The 20,698-nt window shown below is 59.4% G+C and overlaps 2 protein-coding genes across 8 annotated transcripts in view; one reads left to right on the forward strand and one right to left on the reverse strand.

Annotated features, from left to right (window-relative positions):
* On the forward strand, positions 1-17,743 carry LTBP3 (latent transforming growth factor beta binding protein 3). Of its 4 annotated transcripts, XM_039840923.1 has the most exons (28): positions 10-857; positions 3,846-4,175; positions 4,330-4,532; positions 4,713-4,818; positions 5,000-5,092; positions 5,268-5,390; positions 5,849-6,007; positions 6,098-6,283; positions 6,838-6,854; positions 6,931-7,003; positions 7,179-7,265; positions 9,021-9,146; positions 9,230-9,361; positions 9,478-9,606; positions 9,834-9,956; positions 10,190-10,312; positions 13,072-13,194; positions 13,440-13,559; positions 14,489-14,617; positions 14,926-15,093; positions 15,274-15,357; positions 15,613-15,741; positions 15,837-15,974; positions 16,072-16,212; positions 16,365-16,526; positions 16,624-16,704; positions 16,790-16,921; positions 17,068-17,718. In XM_039840923.1, the coding sequence occupies exons 1-28, from the start codon at positions 536-538 to the stop codon at positions 17,217-17,219; spliced, it is 3,891 nt and encodes a 1,296-aa protein (XP_039696857.1). In that variant the 5' UTR covers positions 10-535; the 3' UTR covers positions 17,220-17,718. The 4 variants fall into 4 exon arrangements, with proteins under 4 accessions (XP_039696860.1, XP_039696859.1, XP_039696858.1 ...); XM_039840925.1 differs by lacking the exon at positions 16,072-16,212 and having other exon boundaries at positions 9-857; positions 17,068-17,743; XM_039840924.1 differs by lacking the exon at positions 6,838-6,854 and having other exon boundaries at positions 9-857; positions 6,098-6,284; positions 6,930-7,003; positions 17,068-17,697.
* The window catches only part of SCYL1 (SCY1 like pseudokinase 1), an 11,667-nt gene continuing 8,561 nt past the window's right edge, over positions 17,593-20,698 (reverse strand). Inside the window, exons 11-18 of one of the 4 annotated variants that reach the window (XM_039840928.1) lie at positions 20,209-20,397; positions 20,012-20,087; positions 19,576-19,740; positions 19,223-19,365; positions 18,440-18,517; positions 18,140-18,352; positions 17,990-18,044; positions 17,593-17,860 (exon numbers count right to left, since the gene is read on the reverse strand). In XM_039840928.1, coding sequence (XP_039696862.1) covers positions 17,736-17,860; positions 17,990-18,044; positions 18,140-18,352; positions 18,440-18,517; positions 19,223-19,365; positions 19,576-19,740; positions 20,012-20,087; positions 20,209-20,397 — 1,044 coding nt within the window. In that variant the 3' untranslated portion in view covers positions 17,593-17,735. Of the gene's footprint in view, positions 17,861-17,989; positions 18,045-18,139; positions 18,353-18,439; positions 18,521-19,222; positions 19,366-19,575; positions 19,741-20,011; positions 20,088-20,208; positions 20,398-20,698 lie in introns of all 4 variants that reach the window. The other 3 variants (XM_039840927.1, XM_039840930.1, XM_039840929.1) reach the window with 3 other exon arrangements.

Below are 20,698 nucleotides of genomic sequence, written 5' to 3' on the forward strand. Positions count from 1 at the left end.
CGGCAGCGGCGACGCTTTAAACAGAAAAAAAAAAACTGTCTCCCTGGCCGGGGGCCAGCGTCCCAGCCCCCTCGCCGCCGCCGCGCCGCAGCCAGGGAAAACAACTGCTCACTTCTCCCTGCGTCCTGCCCGCGCTCCCTGCTTCCCGGCCGCTCGGGAGCCCAGCCCGGCCGGGGGAGGCGCGGAGCGGGCCGGCCGCCCGGCCTTCCTCCCCTCGCTCCTCCTCTCCGCCTTGACTTGCTGCGGCCTCCGAGCGCCTGCCTCCGTCTGGGGCTTCGCAGGCCCCCGGCCCGGTTCGTGGCTAGGCTTCTTCCCGGGCGGTGGAAGTTTCTGGGCTCCCCGCAGTCCAGCCTCCATCTCTTGGCCTCTCCCGGGCCCCTGCCCGCGCCTGCTGTCCCCTCCCTGCGCTCTCCCTCCTGTTCCTCGCCCTCGCGGCCCTTTCTACCCTCTCCAGGGGCTCCTGGCTTGCTGCCTGCCTCGGGCGCCGGGATCATAGCCCCCGCCCGGGCGCGCCCCCCGGGTCCTGTGGCCCCGGATGCCCGGGCGCCGAGGGGCTGCTGGCTGCCTGGCCCCTGAGATGCGCGGGGCGGGGGCGGCGGGGCTGCTGGCGCTGCTGCTGCTGCTGCTGCTGGGCCCGGGCGGAGGGGCCGAGGGGGGGCCGGCCGGCGAGCGGGGCGCCGGCGGGGGCGGGGCGCTGGCTCGCGAGCGCTTCAAGGTGGTCTTTGCGCCGGTGATCTGCAAACGGACCTGTCTCAAGGGCCAGTGTCGGGACAGTTGTCAGCAGGGCTCCAACATGACGCTCATCGGAGAGAACGGCCACAGCACCGATACGCTCACGGGCTCCGGCTTCCGCGTGGGTGAGGGCCAGGGCGCACTGGCTGGGGGAGAGGGGAAGGCAGGCACCAGGACAGATGCTGGGTACAGGGCAGAGTAGGTCCTATGACATCGGGGGCCAGGGGTACTGAGAGCAGCTCCCCGGGGACCTGGGGCCGGAGGAGCATCAGAGGGCTTGGGAGCCTGGAGTCCTGGGCCACAGCTGGGAGGGCTGCATGGCTTGCTTTGACTTTACAGCTCTGGGGGAGCGGTGAGGCTCGGGTGCGGGGTAGTGCTGGGGTCTTGTGTGACACAGGCCTTTAGGTAGGTGCTGGGTTCTGAGAGGTGGTCAGGGCCAGCACATATGCTTTGAGGAATGAGAGCTCTGGGCAGGAGTTTCCCGAGAAGGGGTGAATATCGCCCCAAGAAACAAACTTGCTGGAAGAAACAGGAAAAGTCTTAAAAATGTCTAAAGTCAGGCCTTCCAGGGGTAGACACCTTCATTCTCCTGGGGGAGGCACGGACATCAGGGCTGGGGGTGAGGGTCTTAGTTACCGGCCAGGTCTGGGAAGGGAGGGCTGTTGAGGCCCAACAAGTGGGGTGTAGGCCTGGAGGTAGGGGCTGGTTTAGATCCTCAGTCCATCCTTTTCCTGGTGTCCCACCTATGCCATTATAGGGGTCATAAGCTTCAGAAGCCCTCAGAGTCTCCCACCAACAAGCCCTTATGACTCCCCAGTTTTTCCTGGAGCCCACCCCGTCCGCAGCATCTCTCTTCAAAGAGCCAGGCCTGGGGCTCAGCTCTCCTCCCCCAGAGCCCTGTGGGCCAGGCAGAGGGAGGTGTCCCAGCAGTAATTACCCTCCTGACAGGGTAATTACGCCAGGCCCAGGATGGCACCAGCAAAACAGCCCCTCTTACATGTCCCTGTAGTCACAGGCCCACTCACAGACCCAAGGAACCCCACCAATGTGGTTCACAATTCTCGTGAGATGTGCGTGTATGTCTGTGCACACATGGCACACACACACAGGCATGCATGGGCTTTGGAGTGGCACACTGATTAAGTACATTTCTTTGTGCTGTTGTCTTGGGTGCGTGTCTCCAGTCAATATGGGAGTGTTTATCTGAGCCTATGTCAGAATGAGTCTGTGAGTGTGTGTGTGTTTATGTGTGTGTGAGACAAGATGACTATGCATGTGAGTATACGTGGGCCTGGCCTCCCAGGCCCCCTGGCCATCCTGCCCAGGCTTCTGTCTCCATCTGTGCTGCCCACATCCCCCAGGCTCGGCGCCCAGGCCACAGTGGGCGGGTGTCACTGGGAGGTCACCCTCACCGCTAAGAGTGACTCACTGGGAGGCAGGAAGGAGAGGATCCTGCCTCCCCCGGCCCAGGACACACCTCTTCTGCCCTGAAAGTCTTGGCCCCAAGAGGCCAAGCAGGATGGGCTGGGCTGGGATGCTCTTAGACAGGCCCTGGTGGCCGTGGATGAGGGTTGTCCTTCTGAAGTCCTTCAGGTGTCCAGGAGAGCAGCACCTGCACCTTCCCATCCTGGGAAGTGAGAGCAGCCATGGGGCAGGCAGGAGAGGGGCTGGGTCTCAGGCCCCCAAGGCTGGATGTTGGATGTGAGTGTGGATGACAGAGTTCTCATTCTCTCGCTCCGTCACTCTTTCATTCATTTCCCCTGTACCTGGAACCCAGAGCTGAGGCAGACATGGCCCTACCCTTCAAAGCACCCTTTATAGTGTGGAAGACAGACATGAATATAACCTAGTCAAGTGCCAGGCAGAGCTGGGGCAGAGGGTGATAACTGAGGAGCGGGAACAGGGTGGGAAGGGTATGAGGAGGAGAAGCTGACCCTGTGAGGATAAGATTTGAATATGCAGATGGGGAGACAGGGTTCTGAGGTGGAGTAGAGGGTATGAAACAAAGCCCTGCAGGCAGAGGATGTGCCTCCTTTGTAGGAGACAGATGAGTTCTGGGTGATGGGTGCATATGGAAAATGGAGAGGGGTTGAGCGGAAAGAAAGTTTGTTCTGGGCCATGGAGAACCTTAACTGTCCCGGCGAGGAAGCCAGCCATGAGCAGGGGTGAGACTCCCAGGGCTTTGCCTGAGGCAGGTTTCTGAGGGGAGCAGGGTGCTGGGATATGGACAGGCAGAAGAGAGGCAGGAAGCCAGCGAGGAGTCTGGGTGGCAAGGCTGGGGCAGGAGAGGGGCAGAGGGCGTGGGGAGGAGGTGAGATGGATTCATAAGACAATACCGAGGCCGGAACTGGGCCGGGTGGGAGCAGGACAGACGGAGCCTCAAGGCTCTTATGAATGATCAGGGCAGGCAGGGTTCTCTGGTGGTCCAAGGTCAGAGGAGGTGGGGAGACAGGATGCTGATTTCTAACAGTGTCCCCTGAGTGGAGGTTCCTAAGAGAGGTCCCGGGAGCTGTAGCTACGTTGTGGGGATCGTTGGCAGTGGCGAAGTATGGGCCTTGGGATGGCAAGGCAGAGGGAGGTAAAGAGACAGCGCTGGGAGAGTGCTGAGGCCTGAATCGGGGAGAATTTAGAATAGGAAGCGTTAGGTAGAGGCCACATTCCCAGGAAAGCCAGAGGAGGAAAAGGCGATTCCATCGGCATCATTTGCTACTGCATATTCAGTACCTTCTGTGCACCCAGCACTGTGCTAAGCATCTGCACGGCCATCACCTCATTCAGTAGACACATCCCCACAGATGAGGACGCTGAGGCACAGGGAGGGGAAGTAAGTTGCTCAGGGCCACACAGTTGGCACATGGTCTCCTAGCTAGGATTTAAGTCCAAGACTTAAAGCACCAGAAGCCAACATGGGTAGGATGTTGGGGAGCATAGAAGGAGGGCAGTTTCTGTGTGTGTGTGACGCGTTACGAAAACCAGCTTCCCAAGGAGGACAGAGCCAGTGGGTGGCAAGGAAGTAGGAAAGCGGCAAGACAGGATGTGGGAGAGGGAATGGGCCTGGGCCTGGGTGCTGGGGGTGGGTTTGGCCTGGGCCCTGATACACCTCCCCTCCCCAGTGGTGTGCCCTCTGCCCTGCATGAACGGCGGTCAGTGCTCCTCCCGAAACCAGTGCCTGTGTCCCCCGGACTTCACGGGTCGCTTCTGCCAGGTGCCCGCCGGAGGAGCTGGCGGAGGCACCGGCGGTTCAGGCCCTGGGCTGGGCAGGGCCGGGGGCCTGTCCACAGGCGTGCTGCCGCCCCTGGCTCCGGAGAGCGAGTCTGTGGCCAGCAAGCACGCCATCTACGCGGTCCAGGTGATCGCCGATCCGCCCGGGCCCGGGGAGGGGCCCCCAGCTCAGCACGCGGCTTTCCTGGTGCCCCTCGGGCCAGGACAGATCTCAGCAGAAGGTACCGGGTGATGAACAGACCCCGGGAGGCTAAAGTGGGCGGGTGCTAGGGTGGTGGGACCCAGGCCGAAGCCATCCCTGCAGGAGCTCTGCAGGATCTCTGCGCTGCCACAGTGGTGCAGGGCAGCCCTGAGGCCACCGTGCCCCGCCCCCAGTGCAGGCCCCGCCCCCCGTGGTGAACGTGCGCGTCCACCACCCACCCGAGGCCTCTGTCCAAGTGCACCGCATCGAGGGGCCAAACGCCGAGGGTCCAGCCCCCTCCCAGCACCTGCTACCGCACCCCAAGCCCCAGCATCCGCGGCCACCCACCCAGAAGCCTCTGGGCCGCTGCTTCCAGGACACGCTGCCCAAGCAGCCCGTGAGTGAATCCACAGTCCTGGCCGGGCTGGCCCTGCGGTCTCCCAGGGTTGCCTTGTCCCATCTCATGGGGACTGCTCAAAACTGGAGGTCCGTGGGCTGAGGAGGCAGGAAAAGGGCTTCAGGAGGGAGGCCTGGTGGGGCCTGGGTGCCCGGTGACTGTCCATACTCCTCCCCCTAGTGTGGCAGCAATCCCCTCCCAGGCCTCACCAAGCAGGAGGACTGCTGCGGGAGCATCGGGACAGCCTGGGGCCAGAGCAAATGCCACAAGTGCCCCCAGCTGCAGTGTGAGTGCCTGTGCTCAGGGATGCCCTCTACTGTACCCCTCCCAGCCCAGTGCAGCCTGCGTCTCCCACTGCCCACCAAATTCTTCTCTACATCCCACTCTGCCCCTCCCCCATGCCCTCCCTGCACCCCCCTGCAGGCCACCCCCATGCCCTCCCCTGCCATACTCTCTTCTCTCTGCAGATACAGGGGTGCAGAAGCCAGGGCCTGTACGTGGGGAGGTGGGCGCTGACTGTCCCCAGGGCTACAAGAGACTCAACAGCACCCATTGCCAGGGTACAGCCAGATAGTAGATTCTGAGGGCTGGAGGGGCAGGACAGTTGTCCCTGGGGGAGGTCCCAAGGCGGGCAAGGGAGGAGGCAGGGATGGGGCAGGACCCTGAGGTTCTTGGAGCAGCTTGCTGTCACCCTATGGCCCCAGACTAGAGGGACCAAACTCCCACTTACCACAGACATCAATGAGTGTGCAATGCCGGGCATGTGTCGCCATGGTGACTGCCTCAACAACCCTGGCTCCTATCGCTGCGTCTGCCCACCTGGCCATAGCTTGGGCCCCTCCCGCACGCAGTGCATCGGTGAGACTGGGTGCTTGGGTCCCTGGGAGAGCACAAGGCACGGGCGGGAGGGGTAAGGCTACAAGCAGCAGGATCAGAGATCACAGTGGGATCAAGGGTTGACTACAGGAGGAGCAAGGCTCAGAGCAGATAGGATCAACATCAGTGGGGTCAAGAGTCACGTGAGATCTAGGGTTAGAGGTCACATGGGGTCAGGGACTATGTGGAGTCAGAGTCATATGAGATCATGGACTTAATGAGTAAGAGAGATAAAGTCTAGAGTACCTAGAATCAGGGGTCAATGGGGTCCATGGTCAGAGAGGTTTCAGAGACCTTTGAGGTCAAGGTCATATGGGGACAGGGGCCACATGAGGATCGAGGGTTATTTAGACTAAAGAGGTAAGGTCTGGAGCAGCTGGGAAGAAGGACGTGGGCAGCGTTCAGGCCCAGATGTGCATGCCTGTCACTGGCCCCTGCAGCAGATAAGCCGGAGGAGAAGAGCCTGTGTTTCCGCCTGGTGAGCCCTGAGCACCAGTGCCAGCATCCGCTGACCACGCGCCTCACCCGCCAGCTCTGCTGCTGCAGCGTCGGCAAGGCTTGGGGTGCGAGGTGCCAGCGCTGCCCAGCTGATGGCACTGGTGAGCCTGGGGCATGTGGAGCTAGGGGGCTGGCTGGCTGTGTGCCTGTCCAGGAAACACTCACTTCTCTGCCCCTTGCTCTGGCCACAGCTGCCTTCAAGGAGATCTGCCCAGCTGGAAAGGGGTACCACATCCTGACTTCCCACCAGACGCTCACCATTCAGGGAGAAAGTGACTTCTCCCTTTTCCTGCACCCTGACGGGCCACCCAAGCCCCAGCAGCTCCCCGAGAGCCCCAGCCGGGCGCCACCAAATGAGAACGCAGAGGAAGAGAGAGGTCTGACCTGACCCTTTCTATTCTCTGACAGATGGTGAACCCCTAGACCTGACTCCTTAACCCCTGATCCGTGGACGTGACCTCAGAGTCTCATCTCTAATTTCTAATCCCTGTCCTAACCATTGATCCCCAGAGCTAACCCTGTCACTTCTAATCAAGATTGTAGCCTTGGGATTTAACCCCTGATTGACAGACTCTGACCATCCATTGCCCTCCAGACTGATTCCTCTGACCCCAGAACCCCTTTCATTTCCAGGCCAGGGCATTGATGCAGCCCAAATGCTGGCCCTAGATCTGACCTTCTGACCCCTGACCCAGGGATTTGACCTTAGCTATAACCTCCTAAGCCTTGTTCTATAATTCACCGACCTTGACAAACCATCACCCGCATACCTGTTCCCCTGATCCGTAATGCAAACACTCCCTGATCCCAGGATCTGACCCTTGACCCTTGACCTAGAGACATGATTGTTGAACTATTAGAGAGCCTAACCACAAATACCCACTGTTGATCCCAGACCAACACTTAATGTCCCCATCTTCTTCCCTTTTAGGGGTGAGCACCGACTCAGTGAGTATGAGAACCCAGGCGGGAGGGACAGGGAAGTGAAGGAGACACAGAGGGCTTATGCTGCTGTCACCTGCAGCCAGTGATCGAGGAGCAGTCAGCACAGCAGAGTCACCCAACCGCCACCACATCTCCTGCCCGGCCCTACCCCGGTGAGATGGGCACTGCAGGGACCAGTCCTCAAGGGCTGTCACTGCCGGGGGAAGTTCATAGCCTAGGCACCAGGGGGCGGTGAAGCTGGGTGCGAAGTTCCCAGCTGATGGCCTATCAAGAGAGGGGCGGTTCTACCACCCTAACCCCCTGACGGGTGTGCGCTGCTGCCCCCAGAGCTGATTTCCCGGCCCTCGCCATCCACCGTGCGCTGGTTCCTGCCGGACTTGCCCCCGTTAGAGATCGCCCCTACTCAGGTCACAGGTAAGACCCGCCCACCTAGGCCACGCCCCGGGTAAACCACGCCTCCTAGCTTAGCTTTCCTCCCCTCCAGTCTCCTCCCAATCCTTCTGGAGTGATAGCCCACTTATCCAGGGCTTACTGTGTGCCAGGACCTGGGGACACCTCGGTGTGCAGCAGAGACCCTACTCCGCCCTCAAATGATCTGGGTATTAACGGTGGTCAATCCAGTCTTAAGGAATTTATTTCTTCAACAAATATTGAGCACTTACTATGTGCCAGGCACTGCTTAGGTTCTGGGGATATGGTAGTAAACAAAACAGACAAAATTCCTGGTCCTTGCTGAGTAGGCAGACAACAAAGAGATCGAGGAGTAAAAATCTAGTCTATCTCATGAATGCTAAGAAAAAATAAATCAGAGAAGAAGAAAGGAAGTCTGGGGGTTGTGATCATTTGTAGGGTGGCTATGAGAGAAGGCTTTCTGAGCAGGGCTGTAAGAATTGTTAGAAATTAAAGAGGAGAAGGTTGGTGAAAAATCATTCCAAGTGAAGTTAAGTTTGGGCAAAGGCATGGAAACATGAAACATAGTGGAGGAGGGAGAAACCACACACAGATCAGTGTTTCTGAACCAGGGGAGGGCCAGTGCATGGAGCCTTGTTAAGAGGCTTGGGTTTGATCCCAAAGGCTGTGGGGTTTCAGGCATCATAATAATTGCTAGCTAGCTATAGCTGAGTAACCGCCCTGTGCCAAGTATTGACCAAAGAGTTTTACATATTAAATATCATTTAGACTTCTCATACTCTGTGAAGTGGGCACTGTCGGCCTCATTTTTCCAATGAGAAACCTGAGGCTCAGAGAGGTTCAGTAATTTGCCCCAGATCATACAGCTGAGCCAGATTCAAGCCCATATCTGTGTACTCCAAAGCCACAAGGGAGCTGCCAGCCTGATTGAAACCCAGAGGCTACATTTGCTCCTGGGATAAGGACTCAAGTGGAAGGTGGCTGCCCTGGAGGCCTGCCAACCCAGTGACAGCCCTGGGGCCTGTGGGAATGTGGAAGAGGAGACACCTGGTGAGGCTTCTCAGAGGAGGGGGATGCTAAGAATGCCTAGGGGGAGGCACTCTAGGCAAAGAGAACAGCCTACAAAAGCCCACTGGCCACATGTGTTTGGCATGGGGCAGAGTTCATCATCAAGGCCTGGGTTGCATGGGGTGAGGGCAGGGAGGGACCAAAAGGCAGAAGAGGTAGGAGGCAGGAAGTCCTGGGACTGATGACAAAGAGGACAGGGGAGTTCCTGGATGTCATGACCACCTGTGCACAACCATGGGGCAAGCCCCAATTCCCAGGAAGTCAGCTACCCCAAGGCAGGGGGAGGAAATCAACCATTCAGGAATGAAAGGCTCAGGTCCCTGAGGCAAGGGTGGATGAGCGTCACTGGGCTCGATATTAGTGTAACTGAGCCCGCAGGGTTTAAAATATCGAGGTGACTGTGGGCAGGGTATGGTGACTGGGGATAGAGTATCAAAGGTCTCGGATTTGAAGAGCTAGGGATGTCAGGGCCCTGGGATCATGGTTTGGGGTTTTCTGGGATGGAGGTGTTGGAAATCCTGGGACTGGAGTGTGGGTAAACAGGGGCCTGAGGCCACAGTGTGACCAGGCTTAGGTATTCAGGCTTAGGAATGGGGTACAGAGGTTCGCACTGGGGACATGGCAGAAAGTGAGTGCGCCCGGCTCAGTTTCCTGACCTGCCACCCCCAAACTCCCCACCTTGGTCCGCAGAGACAGACGAGTGTCGGCTCAACCAGAACATCTGTGGCCACGGGGAGTGCATCCAGGGCCCCTCCGGCTACTCCTGCCATTGCAACCCTGGCTACCGGTCGCACCCGCAGCAGCACTACTGCGTGGGTGAGCGGGGCGGGTGGGTGGCCCAGGGTGGCCTTGGCTCCCGGAACCCCTTTGACGTCTCCCTGCCTGCGCGTCCTTCTCAGATGTGAACGAGTGCGAGGCAGAGCCGTGCGGCGCCGGCAGAGGCATTTGCATGAACACGGGCGGCTCCTACAACTGCCATTGCAACCGCGGCTACCGCCTGCACGTGGGCGCTGGGGGGCGCTCGTGCGTGGGTGAGCGAGGCCCGGGCTGAGTGCCTGCGGGGGGTGGGGGTGGGGTGGACTCTAATCCCAGCCACCGCGGAATCCCCTCCGCGGCCCTCTGTTCGCGCCCCCTTCCTCCCACTCAGACCTGAACGAATGCGCCAAGCCCCACCTGTGCGGCGACGGCGGCTTCTGCATCAACTTTCCGGGTCACTACAAGTGCAACTGCTACCCTGGCTACCGGCTCAAAGCCTCCCGACCGCCCGTGTGTGAAGGTGCGGGAGACGCCATCCAGACGGACGGGGCGCCTCAGCTGTCCCTCGATCTGAGCTGGGGGAGGAGGGCCTGAACTGTCTCTGCCCGGCTCAGGGCCTCTCACAGATTAGGGTCTGGGAGTCAATTCGCCTTTTTGATATGTGACGGAGGGAGGCCCTTCATAGGACTCTGAGCGCCTGGCCGGCTACATTGTCCCTAAAAGGTCCTCCTTCTCCCTCCTGCGCAGACATCGACGAGTGCCGAGACCCTAGCTCCTGCCCGGATAGCAAATGCGAGAACAAACCCGGGAGCTTCAAGTGCATTGCCTGTCAGCCCGGCTACCGCAGCCAGGGGGGCGGGGCCTGCCGCGGTGAGGGCGGGATCTGGGTCCAGGAGAGGGTAAGAGGGCGGGGCTTTGAAGGTAAACAAGAGGGACCCGTCCCCGAGTTGCCCCCAAGATGGGGCCGAGTCCGGCTCCGGACCGTGTAGGGGCGAAGCCTCCCAGGGATAGAGGTCTCCCAATCCGGGGCATAGGGAACCCCCACGCCAGCACAGCGTACTGAGCGGCGGGACAGAGTCTGAGACCAGCCTTCTTCGCCGCAGATGTGAATGAGTGCGCCGAGGGCAGCCCCTGCTCGCCCGGCTGGTGCGAGAACCTCCCGGGCTCCTTCCGCTGCACGTGCGCCCAGGGCTACGCGCCCGCGCCGGACGGCCGCAGTTGCCTGGGTGAGCTGCGGCCCCACCACGGGAAGCACCTGCCACCCACTCAGGCGCCGAAGCTGGGGACTGGGTCACTTGGTCTCTCAGACGGGTGGGGAGGAGGTAGCCAATTCACCCCTTGGTTCACTGATCCTTCACTCATTTTCTCCGCGAACCTGACCAAGGCAGGGCCTCCAGAATTGTTACCTCGTAAGAGTCTCGGGAGGCAAGGCTTGAAGCTGCATTTGCAAAGCCCGTTACTGAAATTTGAAGGAAAAAAAGATATAAAAGAACAGGAGGGGTAGGTTTAGTGGCACTAATGTTTCCTGTGTACCAAGAGGCTGGCTGAGGACTGGGATTCAAAAAACTAGGGAACGTGAGACTCAGACTGTAGAGCACAGGGCTGTGGGCCTGGGTGGAATTGGGGTGCTCGTGGGAAATAAGCGAGGCTTGGGAGGAGGGGAGGTCTGAATTGTCTTAAAAGATCAGTAGGAATTAGCCAAGCAAAGAAAGGTGAGAGGAAACAGCACGCCAGGCAGAGGGCTCAGCACCAGGGGACTCAAAGGTGAAAAACAGCTCGGAGCGTGCAGGGGACTGTAAACCACAAGCAGGGGATGGGGGCCGACGCTGGCTGAAAGGCAGGTCCCCCTCCCTTAGAGAATTCCCTAAGCCCCGCTCCTCAGAAGGTCGAGCTTCATCCTGAGGGCATTAAGAGGCACCCGAAATATTTTAAGGAGAAGAATGACAAGATTCACCAGTTGCTAGAAAGTTCCCTGACACCAAGTGTGAACAATGGCCAGAGGTCTGTTCGAGAGACTCAGGACAGAGACATTGGTGGATGTGATGAGAGTAGCGGCCTCAGGATGGTCACAACATGATGCGCTATTAGAGAAATATTAGAGCAAATTACCTGGGCCTGTTCATTGGGTATCCAGGTGAGGGAGAGAGGGGAGTGAGGGACCCTCCAGGTTTCTGGTCTGGGCCACTCAATGGGTAGTGCCGCTCACTGGGGTAGGGTCCCCAGGAGTGGGGCATGTCTGAGAAGACACTAAGTTTCATATTGGATGAGTTGAGTGAGTGGTCCCAGGAGGCCTCTTGGCTGGAGATGCCGGCAGAGGATGGGCCATACAGGTTGAAAGCCTTGGGCCTGACACACCCACTCAGAACTGTGGACTGTGGAGGCTGTGGAACTTTAGGGTGCACCCGCTCAGCCAGGGAGGGTGAGTCCAGTGAGGGGAACCTCGGCAGAGCCTTGAAGACACTGCCACGTCAGTGGCAGGCAGGGGACTAGGAATGGGAAGTGCAGAAGGAGGGGTGGTGGGAGGGCCCAGGGAGCACCAGCTGAGCAGCTAGGGAGGGGAGGCTTCTAGGGCAGAGGAGGATGAGCTAAATGCAATAGAGAGGTTCTTGTAAAATAAGAACTGGTGGCATGATAAGGTCCCTGGTGGCCTTGGCAGGGTGGCTTTTGTAACGCGACAGCAGGCCAGGAGATACAGGCAGCACATGAAGAACCGAGAGCTGGAGTCACTGGGTGGGGTTTAGGGCTGTAGGCCGAGGAGGAGATGTCAGGAAGGTGGGGGAGGGGACAACAGGGGCAGCTGGGAGATGAGCCATGGACAGGAGAAGGGACATCTCTTGCTCTAACAGGAGCAAGAATGGAATAGATGTAGACAGTGATTTTCAGGAAGTTAAAGGAGATTACCCTTAATTCTCTCGATGGACAGTAAAGGGCCAAGTTGAGTAGGAGACATGAGAACAGTCTAGGTCTGAAATTGCCCAAAGGGCTTTCCAGAAGTCAAGGCTCGAGAAGAGGGGAGAGGGTAGCACTAGCCACACTGAAGATCTGGTCAGGCCCTGTGTACTCAACTTGGTGGCTGGCTCCAGCCCCACTCAGCACCCAGAATCTGGAGGCCTAGAGGCAGGCCATGGCTCTGACCTTGCCACACCAGTGAAGAAGAAGAGGTGTTTATGGGCCCCTGTGAGAGAAGGTGGAGACCAGCCGAGGTGGTGGGAAGGAAGCAGCATGTGAGACTTGCCCAAGGTGGGGAAGATCCGAGCCCTTTGTCCCAAGAGCGAATAGCTGGCTTGGAGGTAAAGGTCACAGGAACCGAGGGATCAAGGAATGTAAGGTCAGAGGCTGGGTCTGGCTGTCCACATGGATGCTGGAAACTCCTAGGAAGGAGAGGAAGGCAGAGGAGAGGGACCAGGAAGGTGACTACTGGCAGCAATAGAATAGAGAAGGTGGAGGCTGGTATGGGGGCCAAGAGCACCTCCGAGGAAGAGCATGGTTTGAAAGGGGTCTAGGGTGTGGGCAGCGACCAGCATCCACCAGAAAGGACTTCAGAGAAGCATTTTCTTAGGGGCAGGAGGAGCCAAGTTCCTTTACTGCACAAGCAGAAGAAATTATTCTGTGAGAAGGACAAAGACATAGGGGAGATTATTTACATGGAAAGGAAGGGAGCCGTGGCAGGTGGGGGAAGGTTAAGAGCAGAAGTGAGCATCTGGGGCAAGGGAGTATGGGAAGAGGGGATGCGGGAGGTGCCTCTTGCTTGGTGAGGGCGAGGCCCAAGCTCTTTGGAATCAGGCCCAGCCAGGGTCCCTGGCAGTACCTGGCCTGGTCACCAGGGCATGGTGTGCCACACAGGAGTGGGGTGAGGGTCCCATGCTTCCCATGAGGTCTTCTGGCCTCAGCTCTCATGCTCCAGGCCATGGGCAGGAGTGGGAAAAGAGCAGCAGAGGCCCGAGATCCCCCCATTCTGACCCTCTGATACCCCTGTGCCCTGCAGATGTGGATGAGTGTGAGGCTGGGGATGTATGTGACAATGGCATCTGCACCAACACGCCAGGCTCCTTTCAGTGTCAGTGCCTCTCTGGCTACCATCTGTCAAGGGACCGGAGCCGCTGTGAGGGTAAGGGGGGCTGGAGGGCTGGAGGGCTGATCTGTTCCTCCCTACCCCAGAAACTCCACTGCTTAGGCCCCAAGTTCAGGGGCTACCTAGAAACAAGCCAGGCACTATCGTGTCCAGCCCCCATTCAGATCCGAGATGGGGCTGGGGTGTGGGTCCCACCCAGGACTCTGCGATGAGTCTTGGCAGCTTCAGGTTATATAAGAGCATCAGCCCCCAAGATTTTCTACCTCTTTGATCCTCTACAGACATCGATGAGTGTGACTTCCCTGCAGCCTGCATTGGGGGTGATTGCATCAACACCAATGGCTCCTACCGATGTCTCTGTCCCCAGGGGCACCGGCTGGTAGGCGGCAGGAAGTGCCAAGGTATGGGGGGACTGGGTGTGAGCTCCTGAGGAGGAATGGCAGGGAGCAGTCATCTCCTAGACACACTGTTAATCTGTCTGTCTGTCCCTCTATCCATCCACTCAGTCATCCTTCCACTCTTTCACCCAGAATAACAATAACGGTAACAACGACAGGAATCACATGGTGCATACTATGTGCCAGCTCACCCTTATATATATTCATTCAACAAGAGCGTTCTGAGAATCTACTGTTTGCCAGGTTCTGTACTGTGTACTAGGTTTTACGCAATGACTCAGGGCTCCCAGCTAGAGGAGGGCGACATGTAAATTGATTCTTACAGTTCAGGATGCTGGTTGCCAAAAGAGATCTGAACTAGTGATTAATTGCTGTGGGGAAGTGACAGGTGAATCGGAACTTGAAGCATAAATAGGTTCTCTAAGCAGAGAGAAGCATGGGATGGTATTCCAGGCCCAAAGAACAGTATTTGCAAAGCACAGAGATCTGGAAGGAGTTGGTGGTTTTTAGGGGAGAATAGATACTGTGCTCTGAACATAGAGTTGAGGGTGTTAGTGTTTTAGAGTAAAGGGTGATGAAACTTACAGATCTTGGGAGACCAAGCTCAAAAGTTCTCAAATGCTGAGCTGAGAGTTAGGACTTTGTTCTGTTGTCAGTGGGAGCCATTGGTTTTATGAATAACGTAGTGAATGTGGACTGACCATCCGCTCACAATAGTTGCAAATTCACTTCCAGGATTCATGAAGTCTCCCTACATTCACACATCTACCCACATGCAGACAAACACGAGTGGACTTTCTGTTGTGTGTACTTTGAAATCAAAATGGAAATTCGGGTTCTGTACTCGTGTGAGGCCCCTGAGACTCACTCCCAGGCAAAGAGGGGCTTGTTTCCCTCTGAGCAGCCCTTCCAGCCCCCCTCGCCCCCCACAGACATAGATGAGTGCAGCCAGGACCCAGGTCTGTGCCTTCCCCACGGGGCCTGTGAGAACCTGCAGGGCTCCTACATCTGTGTCTGCGATGAAGGCTTCACCCTCACCCAGGACCAGCATGGATGTGAGGGTGAGTACCTCCAGGCTCCCTCCTCTGACTGGACAACTCCCCTGAGCTGCAGCTGGGTTTCAGAGATGTGTCCTGGTCCCACCCTCTGGAATTTGGGGCACAGGAAGAAATCTCTTTTGCCTGAGAGAGTCCCAGTGGGGCCGGAACTGGCGGGAGGGCCCTGAATACCACATTGAAGATGGAGCTTGGCTCTCACAGGGCAGCTGTGGGGAGCCACAGAGTGTAGGGAGCAGAGGATGAGGCTGGTGGGTAGCGTGGACAGGCGGAGACAGTCTGCGGGACTCTGAGCTGCCCTCCCCTCCCCTCAGAGGTGGAGCAGCCCCACCACAAGAAGGAATGCTACCTTAACTTCGATGACACGGTGTTCTGCGACAGTGTACTGGCTACCAATGTCACTCAGCAAGAGTGCTGCTGCTCGCTGGGGGCCGGCTGGGGAGACCACTGCGAGATCTATCCCTGCCCAGTCTACAGCTCAGGTCTGGAGGCGCAGGCCCTCTCCCTTCCTAGGGCCTCGGTTTCTTTATTAGGAAAAGGATTGTGGGGATTGGCCCTTCCTTGGGAAGGTGGGCAGCGAGGCGGAGGGCTCCGATCTAAGCCCCACGGCCGGCTCGCACGCACTCAGTCCTCCCTCCTTCCTTCCCGCTCTCTGCACGCAGCTGAGTTCCACAGCCTCTGCCCGGACGGGAAGGGCTACACCCAGGACAACAACATTGTCAACTACGGCATTCCGGCCCACCGAGGTAAGCCCTGGAGGCTCCGCCCACCGAGGTTTGGGCCTCCTGGGCCCCGCCGGTGCTGACTTGGTCTGTTGTGGAGCTTCTTGCCGCCACGGTCTGCCCCGCCCTTCAGTAAGCCCCGCCCCATCACTCACGTCAGCCTCTCCCGCTGAGTTTGCTTGGCTTCCTCCGAAATCCTCGCTCACTGGTCTCGGGCTTGCCGGGCCTGTGGCCCCGCAGGTAGAGGCCGCTAGATGCCCAACACTTGTCTCTCCGCAGACATCGACGAGTGCGTATTGTTCGGAGCGGAGATCTGCAAGGAGGGCAAGTGCGTGAACACGCAGCCCGGCTACGAGTGCTATTGCAAGCAAGGCTTCTACTACGACGGGAACCTGCTGGAGTGCGTGGGTGAGTGCGGCAGGCCCGGAGGCCGTGGGAAGGCAGCTGGGAGACACGCGCGACTCCCGGCTGGTTGCTACTACTCGCGCTTTTCCTCCCTGCAGATGTGGACGAGTGCTTGGACGAGTCCAACTGCCGCAATGGAGTGTGTGAGAACACACGCGGTGGCTACCGCTGTGCCTGCACGCCCCCGGCCGAGTACAGCCCGGCGCAGCGCCAGTGTCTGAGCCCGGAGGAGATGGGTGAGGCCCCGGCTTGCGGGTTGGGCAAACCGGAGAAGGGGAGGGCCCCGGGCCGAGCTGTGACCGCCACTCCCACCCATCCCCTCGCTGCCCGTAGACGTGGACGAGTGCCAGGACCCCGCAGCCTGCCGCCCTGGCCGCTGCGTCAACCTGCCAGGCTCCTATCGCTGCGAGTGCCGCCTGCCCTGGGTGCCTGGGCCCTCCGGCCGTGACTGCCAGCTGCCCGAGAGCCCGGCTGGTGAGGGCGAGGGTCGTCCCGGGCCGACTCCAGGGCCCTGTCTGCCGTGCGGAGCCCTGGGACTGCAGCTCCCGCGCGAGCGGGGTGGAGCGCAGGCGGGCCGTTCTTGGTTCAGTTTGGGCTCCTCCCTGACGCCGGGTCCCCCTCCACAGAGCGTGCCCCGGAGCGGAGGGATGTGTGCTGGGGTCAGCGTGAAGAGGATGGCATGTGCGCGGGCCCCCTGGCTGGGCCCACCCTCACCTTCGATGACTGCTGCTGTCGCCAGGGCCGCGGTTGGGGCGCCCAGTGCCGCCCGTGCCCTCCGCGCGGTGCTGGTGAGCCGGCTGGGGGCTAGAAAGGATTGGCCGGAGCAAGTATGGGGGTAGAAGTCGGGGTGCATCGATCACACTGACCACTGATCACCCCTCCCAGGGTCCCAGTGCCCGACGTCGCAGAGTGAGAGCAATTCCTTCTGGGACGCAAGCCCCCTGCTCTTGGGGAAGCCCCCGCGAGGTGAACATAGGGGGAGGGGACAGAGGCGGGGTTGTGGCCATCGCTGGGGGTGGTGTTAATGTCCTCGTTCTCCTGGCCGGCGCAGAAGAGGACAGCTCAGAGGAGGATTCGGACGAGTGCCGCTGTGTTAGCGGTCGCTGCGTACCACGGCCAGGCGGTGCAGTGTGCGAGTGTCCCGGTGGTTTCCAGCTTGACGCCTCCCGAGCACGCTGTGTTGGTGAGCGCGAGGCCGGGACAAGGGAGGGAAGGGGGTGGAGCTGCAGAGGGGGTGGGGCCCTGTAGAACCTACCCGGGCCAGAAGCCAAGGGGGTGGTGTGGCTCTGGCGCCCTTGCTAAGTCCACATCTGTCACCCTCACCACCAGACATAGACGAGTGCCGAGAGCTGAACCAGCGCGGGCTGCTGTGCAAGAGCGAGCGCTGCGTGAACACGAGCGGTTCCTTCCGCTGCGTCTGCAAAGCCGGCTTCGCGCGCAGCCGCCAGCACGGGGCCTGCGTGCCCCAGCGCCGCCGCTGACTCCGCCATTGGCCTGGACCTTGGTGATCACTGAGCGGTTTCCGCCCGACACTGGGGCGAGCTCGACCCAGGCTTCTGCCTGGACTCCAGGCTCGGACCCAGGGACCCTCCGGGCCCGCAGACCCCGTCTAGAGCCCAGTGTCCCAAAGGCGCCCATTGGGCTCTACCTGGTTTACAAGCGGATGTTGGGTCTCCAGGGCGCCAGCGGCCTTCCTCCCAGAGAGCGTTTTCTAGAAACTGATAAATCAGATCGTGCCTCTTTACTCTTGGCTTTCAAAGCAAATTGATGTTGGTGTCCTTGGTGGGTGCGGACTCCACAGGGCAGTGCCAGACCTTAGCCTCCTCAGAGGGGCCAGACTGAGCCCAGCACAGGGAGTGTGAAATAGAATTTATTGTGGCTCTGATTATGTACACGTGAGATGTGCCTGGCCAGGCTGGCCGGGCTCGCATGGTTTGTACAATAAATACATCCGCGGGGCCTGCTGTCCATGTCCTGGAAGCACCCACACGAGAGGTTCAGTCCAGCTTCCGGGTTCCCAGCTTCATGGGGCCCTTGGCCGCTTTCTTCTCCGCGCGTTTTGCCTCCATCTCCCGCCGACGCTCCTCGCGCTTCTTCCGGGCCAGCTCGGCCTTCAGCTGCCCTGGGAACAGGAAGGGGAGGCAGGCCGAGGGGGTCAGGTCCACCTGGGTCTCAGCTCTCGAGCCCATGCCTCCTGGCGGGGTGGGGTAGAGACTGCCCTAGTATCAGTCTTCCCAGGGGAAGCACTTACGGTTCTCCGTCTCCAGGCCCTCCCAGTTGTCATCGCCCCACGGGTCGGGTCTTCGCTGAAGAGGGAAGCACAGGCTGCTGGAGTGGGGGCCAGCTCCCAGCAAAGGTCCACCCCAGCTCTGCACCCTCCCACTGGACTGGTGCCCAGTACCTGGGTGCCAGCCTCCTGACGTGCCGACAGGGAAGCAAAGGGGTCGCCTTTGTCACTGGGCTCTGGTCCACCCCAGTTATACTCGCTGGCCAGCCGTGTGCCCTCTGGCGGTGGCTCCTGGGGGTTTGGCTCCTGCCAGCCCTGCTCCCACGAGCCCTCGGCTTCCCAGCTACTCCAGTCTGACTCAGGGGACTTGTGGTCGGGGTTGATGGTCTGCAGGAGAGAAGGGGGAGGTAGCACCACATAGAGGAAAGGAAGGGCCAGGCCCTGCTTCCCATGCATACACACACCCTGACCCACCTGGCTCACCTGCCTAGAACGGCTGGCTTGGCTCCCAGTATTCCAGTCGTCCTGCTGGGCTAATACAGACTCAGCCTCCTGCTGCAGTGTGGGAAGGAGAGCATGACCACAGACCACCCAAAAGGGCAAGGAAGCCTCCAGCCCCTTCCCAGCCATGGGCTCCACCGTTTCTTCTTTTGCTCCAACTCTCACTTGCTCCACAGGCTGTTTCCCATCTATAAAGTGAACCTGCTGAGCCTGGCCTGCCATCACTCCCCCATGAGGCTGGGAATGAGATCTAGAGTTCCACACCCCTCCCCACTGCCTCAGGGGCCAGAGACTACTGTCAGCCAGATGGGGAAATTGGGCCCAGAGCTCTGGCCCTACTTCCTTCAGGGAAGCCCCGTTCCATCCTCAGCTGTCCTGAGCCCAACCCCCAGGGAGGGCTGGCCCGGCTCTAGGCCTGGGAGTAGCCTGTTCATGCAGACCGCCGCGGCTGGATGGGCACTGCAGCAGGTGGAAGAGGGACAGGGAGTGGGTGAGAGGGAGGAAGATCAGAGAGCTGCCCTAAATGATGTCCGCTCAGCCTTTCATTTCCCACCCTACTCCCAAGGGTTCCTGGAGTTAAGTGGGGGCTCGTTGGCAGCTCTGGCCCACAATGGCCACTCTGTGACGCCTGCTCGCCAGAGATGCTGTGCAAATGAGGAAAAGCCTGACTCTAGCCAAGCCCACATGAGCTCCTTGAACGATGGCCTGTGACTTTTGACCTGGGGTCCCCTGGGGAAGCCCCCTCAGCCCACTCACCTCCAAGCTGCCCCAGTCTTCATCATCCCATCTGTCGGCAGCACTGCTCTCCTCTGCTGTGTCTTTGCCTTCTTCTTGTGTCTCCCAGTGGCCTGAGGTCATGGGTGTGGCAGGGACAGGGGTGGGGGCCGGGGCAGGCAGTCCTGGGGAGCAGAGGCTCACTGAGTTCCCACAGGAAAGTCTCAGAACAAGGCAGAGGTTGCTGGAGTAGGGGAGAGCTCACGAGAGAACTAGATCTTATTCTCTCCCATGTCCCTATCATCACCCCAGGAGGAGCCAGACAATAACAATTCCTGGGTGCCAGCACCCCCAAGCCTGCTCAGTCACTGATGAAGCCAGCCTAGGATACTCACCCTCAGGTGCGGGTCTCTGGGGGATATTGGTCTCAGCTGGGGCAGCTGTGGGGTGTGCACGGATCAGCTTGGAGGTGAGCGAAGAGACCCCTGTCACAGCCCAGCCTGCCCAGCTGGCTGCGGCTCCTCCCATTCCAGGGCTTGAGGCTGCATGGACATCCTTCTCTGGGCAATGACAGGAAAGATAGGTATAGGTACCTCAGGTGTCCATGAGAAAGGTGACAAGGGGGCAATAACAGAGCAACCTGTAGTGAGTCCCCCTTCTCCAGGCCTGCATTCTCCCATCTCTAAGATGGGAGGTGGGGAGGGGATGTCAAATTTGATCTCTAGGGTTATTCTAGCTTTCAGACACTCCGATGAGGTAGAAGGGGACCATGACAGGTGGCAGTCGAGGATGTGGCAGGAGTTAGAAAGAACATGAGTGCTGGCCACTCACCCACTTCAGCCAGCTGGGTGGGGTCCTCTGACACAGACTCCAGTTTGGACAAGAAGCTTCGAATAGCCTTGAAGGCCTGTGGGGTATCAAAGGGCAGAGCTGGGGCCTCCAGGGTTCCTGTGAGCCCACCAGGCCAGCTTGGGCCCAGACATCCCCCGAGTGCCCCAGCTCCAGGGCCGGCCTCAGCTGTGTCTCACCTGGTCCCTCACGGATTTCTCAGGATCCACAGTGAGGCCGCAGAGCACAGGAAGGATCTTGTGGGCACAGTCGCTCATCGAGTAGAGGTTGTGGGTGGCAGCAAACCCCAGGACACCCGCGACCCGGGATGGTGCAAATGGGTCCTTAGTGGCCCGGCTAAAGGCGGAGGTGAGGACCCTGTGTCTGGTCTGGGGCGGGGCAGGGAAGAGGGCTCCTGAGTGCAGGGTCAGTCCTCATCCACAGACCCCGAGTCTGAAAAATGTGAGTTAATCACTAACAAATGGGGAGAATTTACTTTCAACTGGGGAGAATTTACTTTCAACTCTGGATCTTCACTTCCTCCCAGACCACTGGGCTCATGCTACCTCATGGCGACAGGGGCCGGGCCAGCAGAGGCCTGGGGCTAGGGCCTGGTGCCTCCCTTCCCACCAGCCCCGTTGACCCGATTCGTTCATTTCTGTTAACTGGGTACCGCAGTCATCTGCGTTT

The sequence above is a fragment of the Pteropus medius genome, unplaced genomic scaffold (genome assembly GCF_902729225.1).
Source record: "Pteropus medius unplaced genomic scaffold, Ma_sr-lr_union100, whole genome shotgun sequence".
In the NCBI taxonomy this organism is placed as follows: Eukaryota; Metazoa; Chordata; class Mammalia; order Chiroptera; family Pteropodidae; genus Pteropus; species Pteropus medius.

Excerpts from the sequence above, each read along its gene's own strand:
- LTBP3 (XM_039840923.1), top strand. The coding sequence starts at position 536 with ATGCCCGGGCGCCGAGGGGCTGCTGGCTGCCTGGCCCCTGAGATGCGC. Across the intron at positions 15,094-15,273 it reads CTGCCCAGTCTACAGCTCAG|CTGAGTTCCACAGCCTCTGC; the intron begins GTCTGGAGGCGC and ends CTCTGCACGCAG. Across the intron at positions 16,922-17,067 it reads CTCCCGAGCACGCTGTGTTG|ACATAGACGAGTGCCGAGAG; the intron begins GTGAGCGCGAGG and ends CCTCACCACCAG.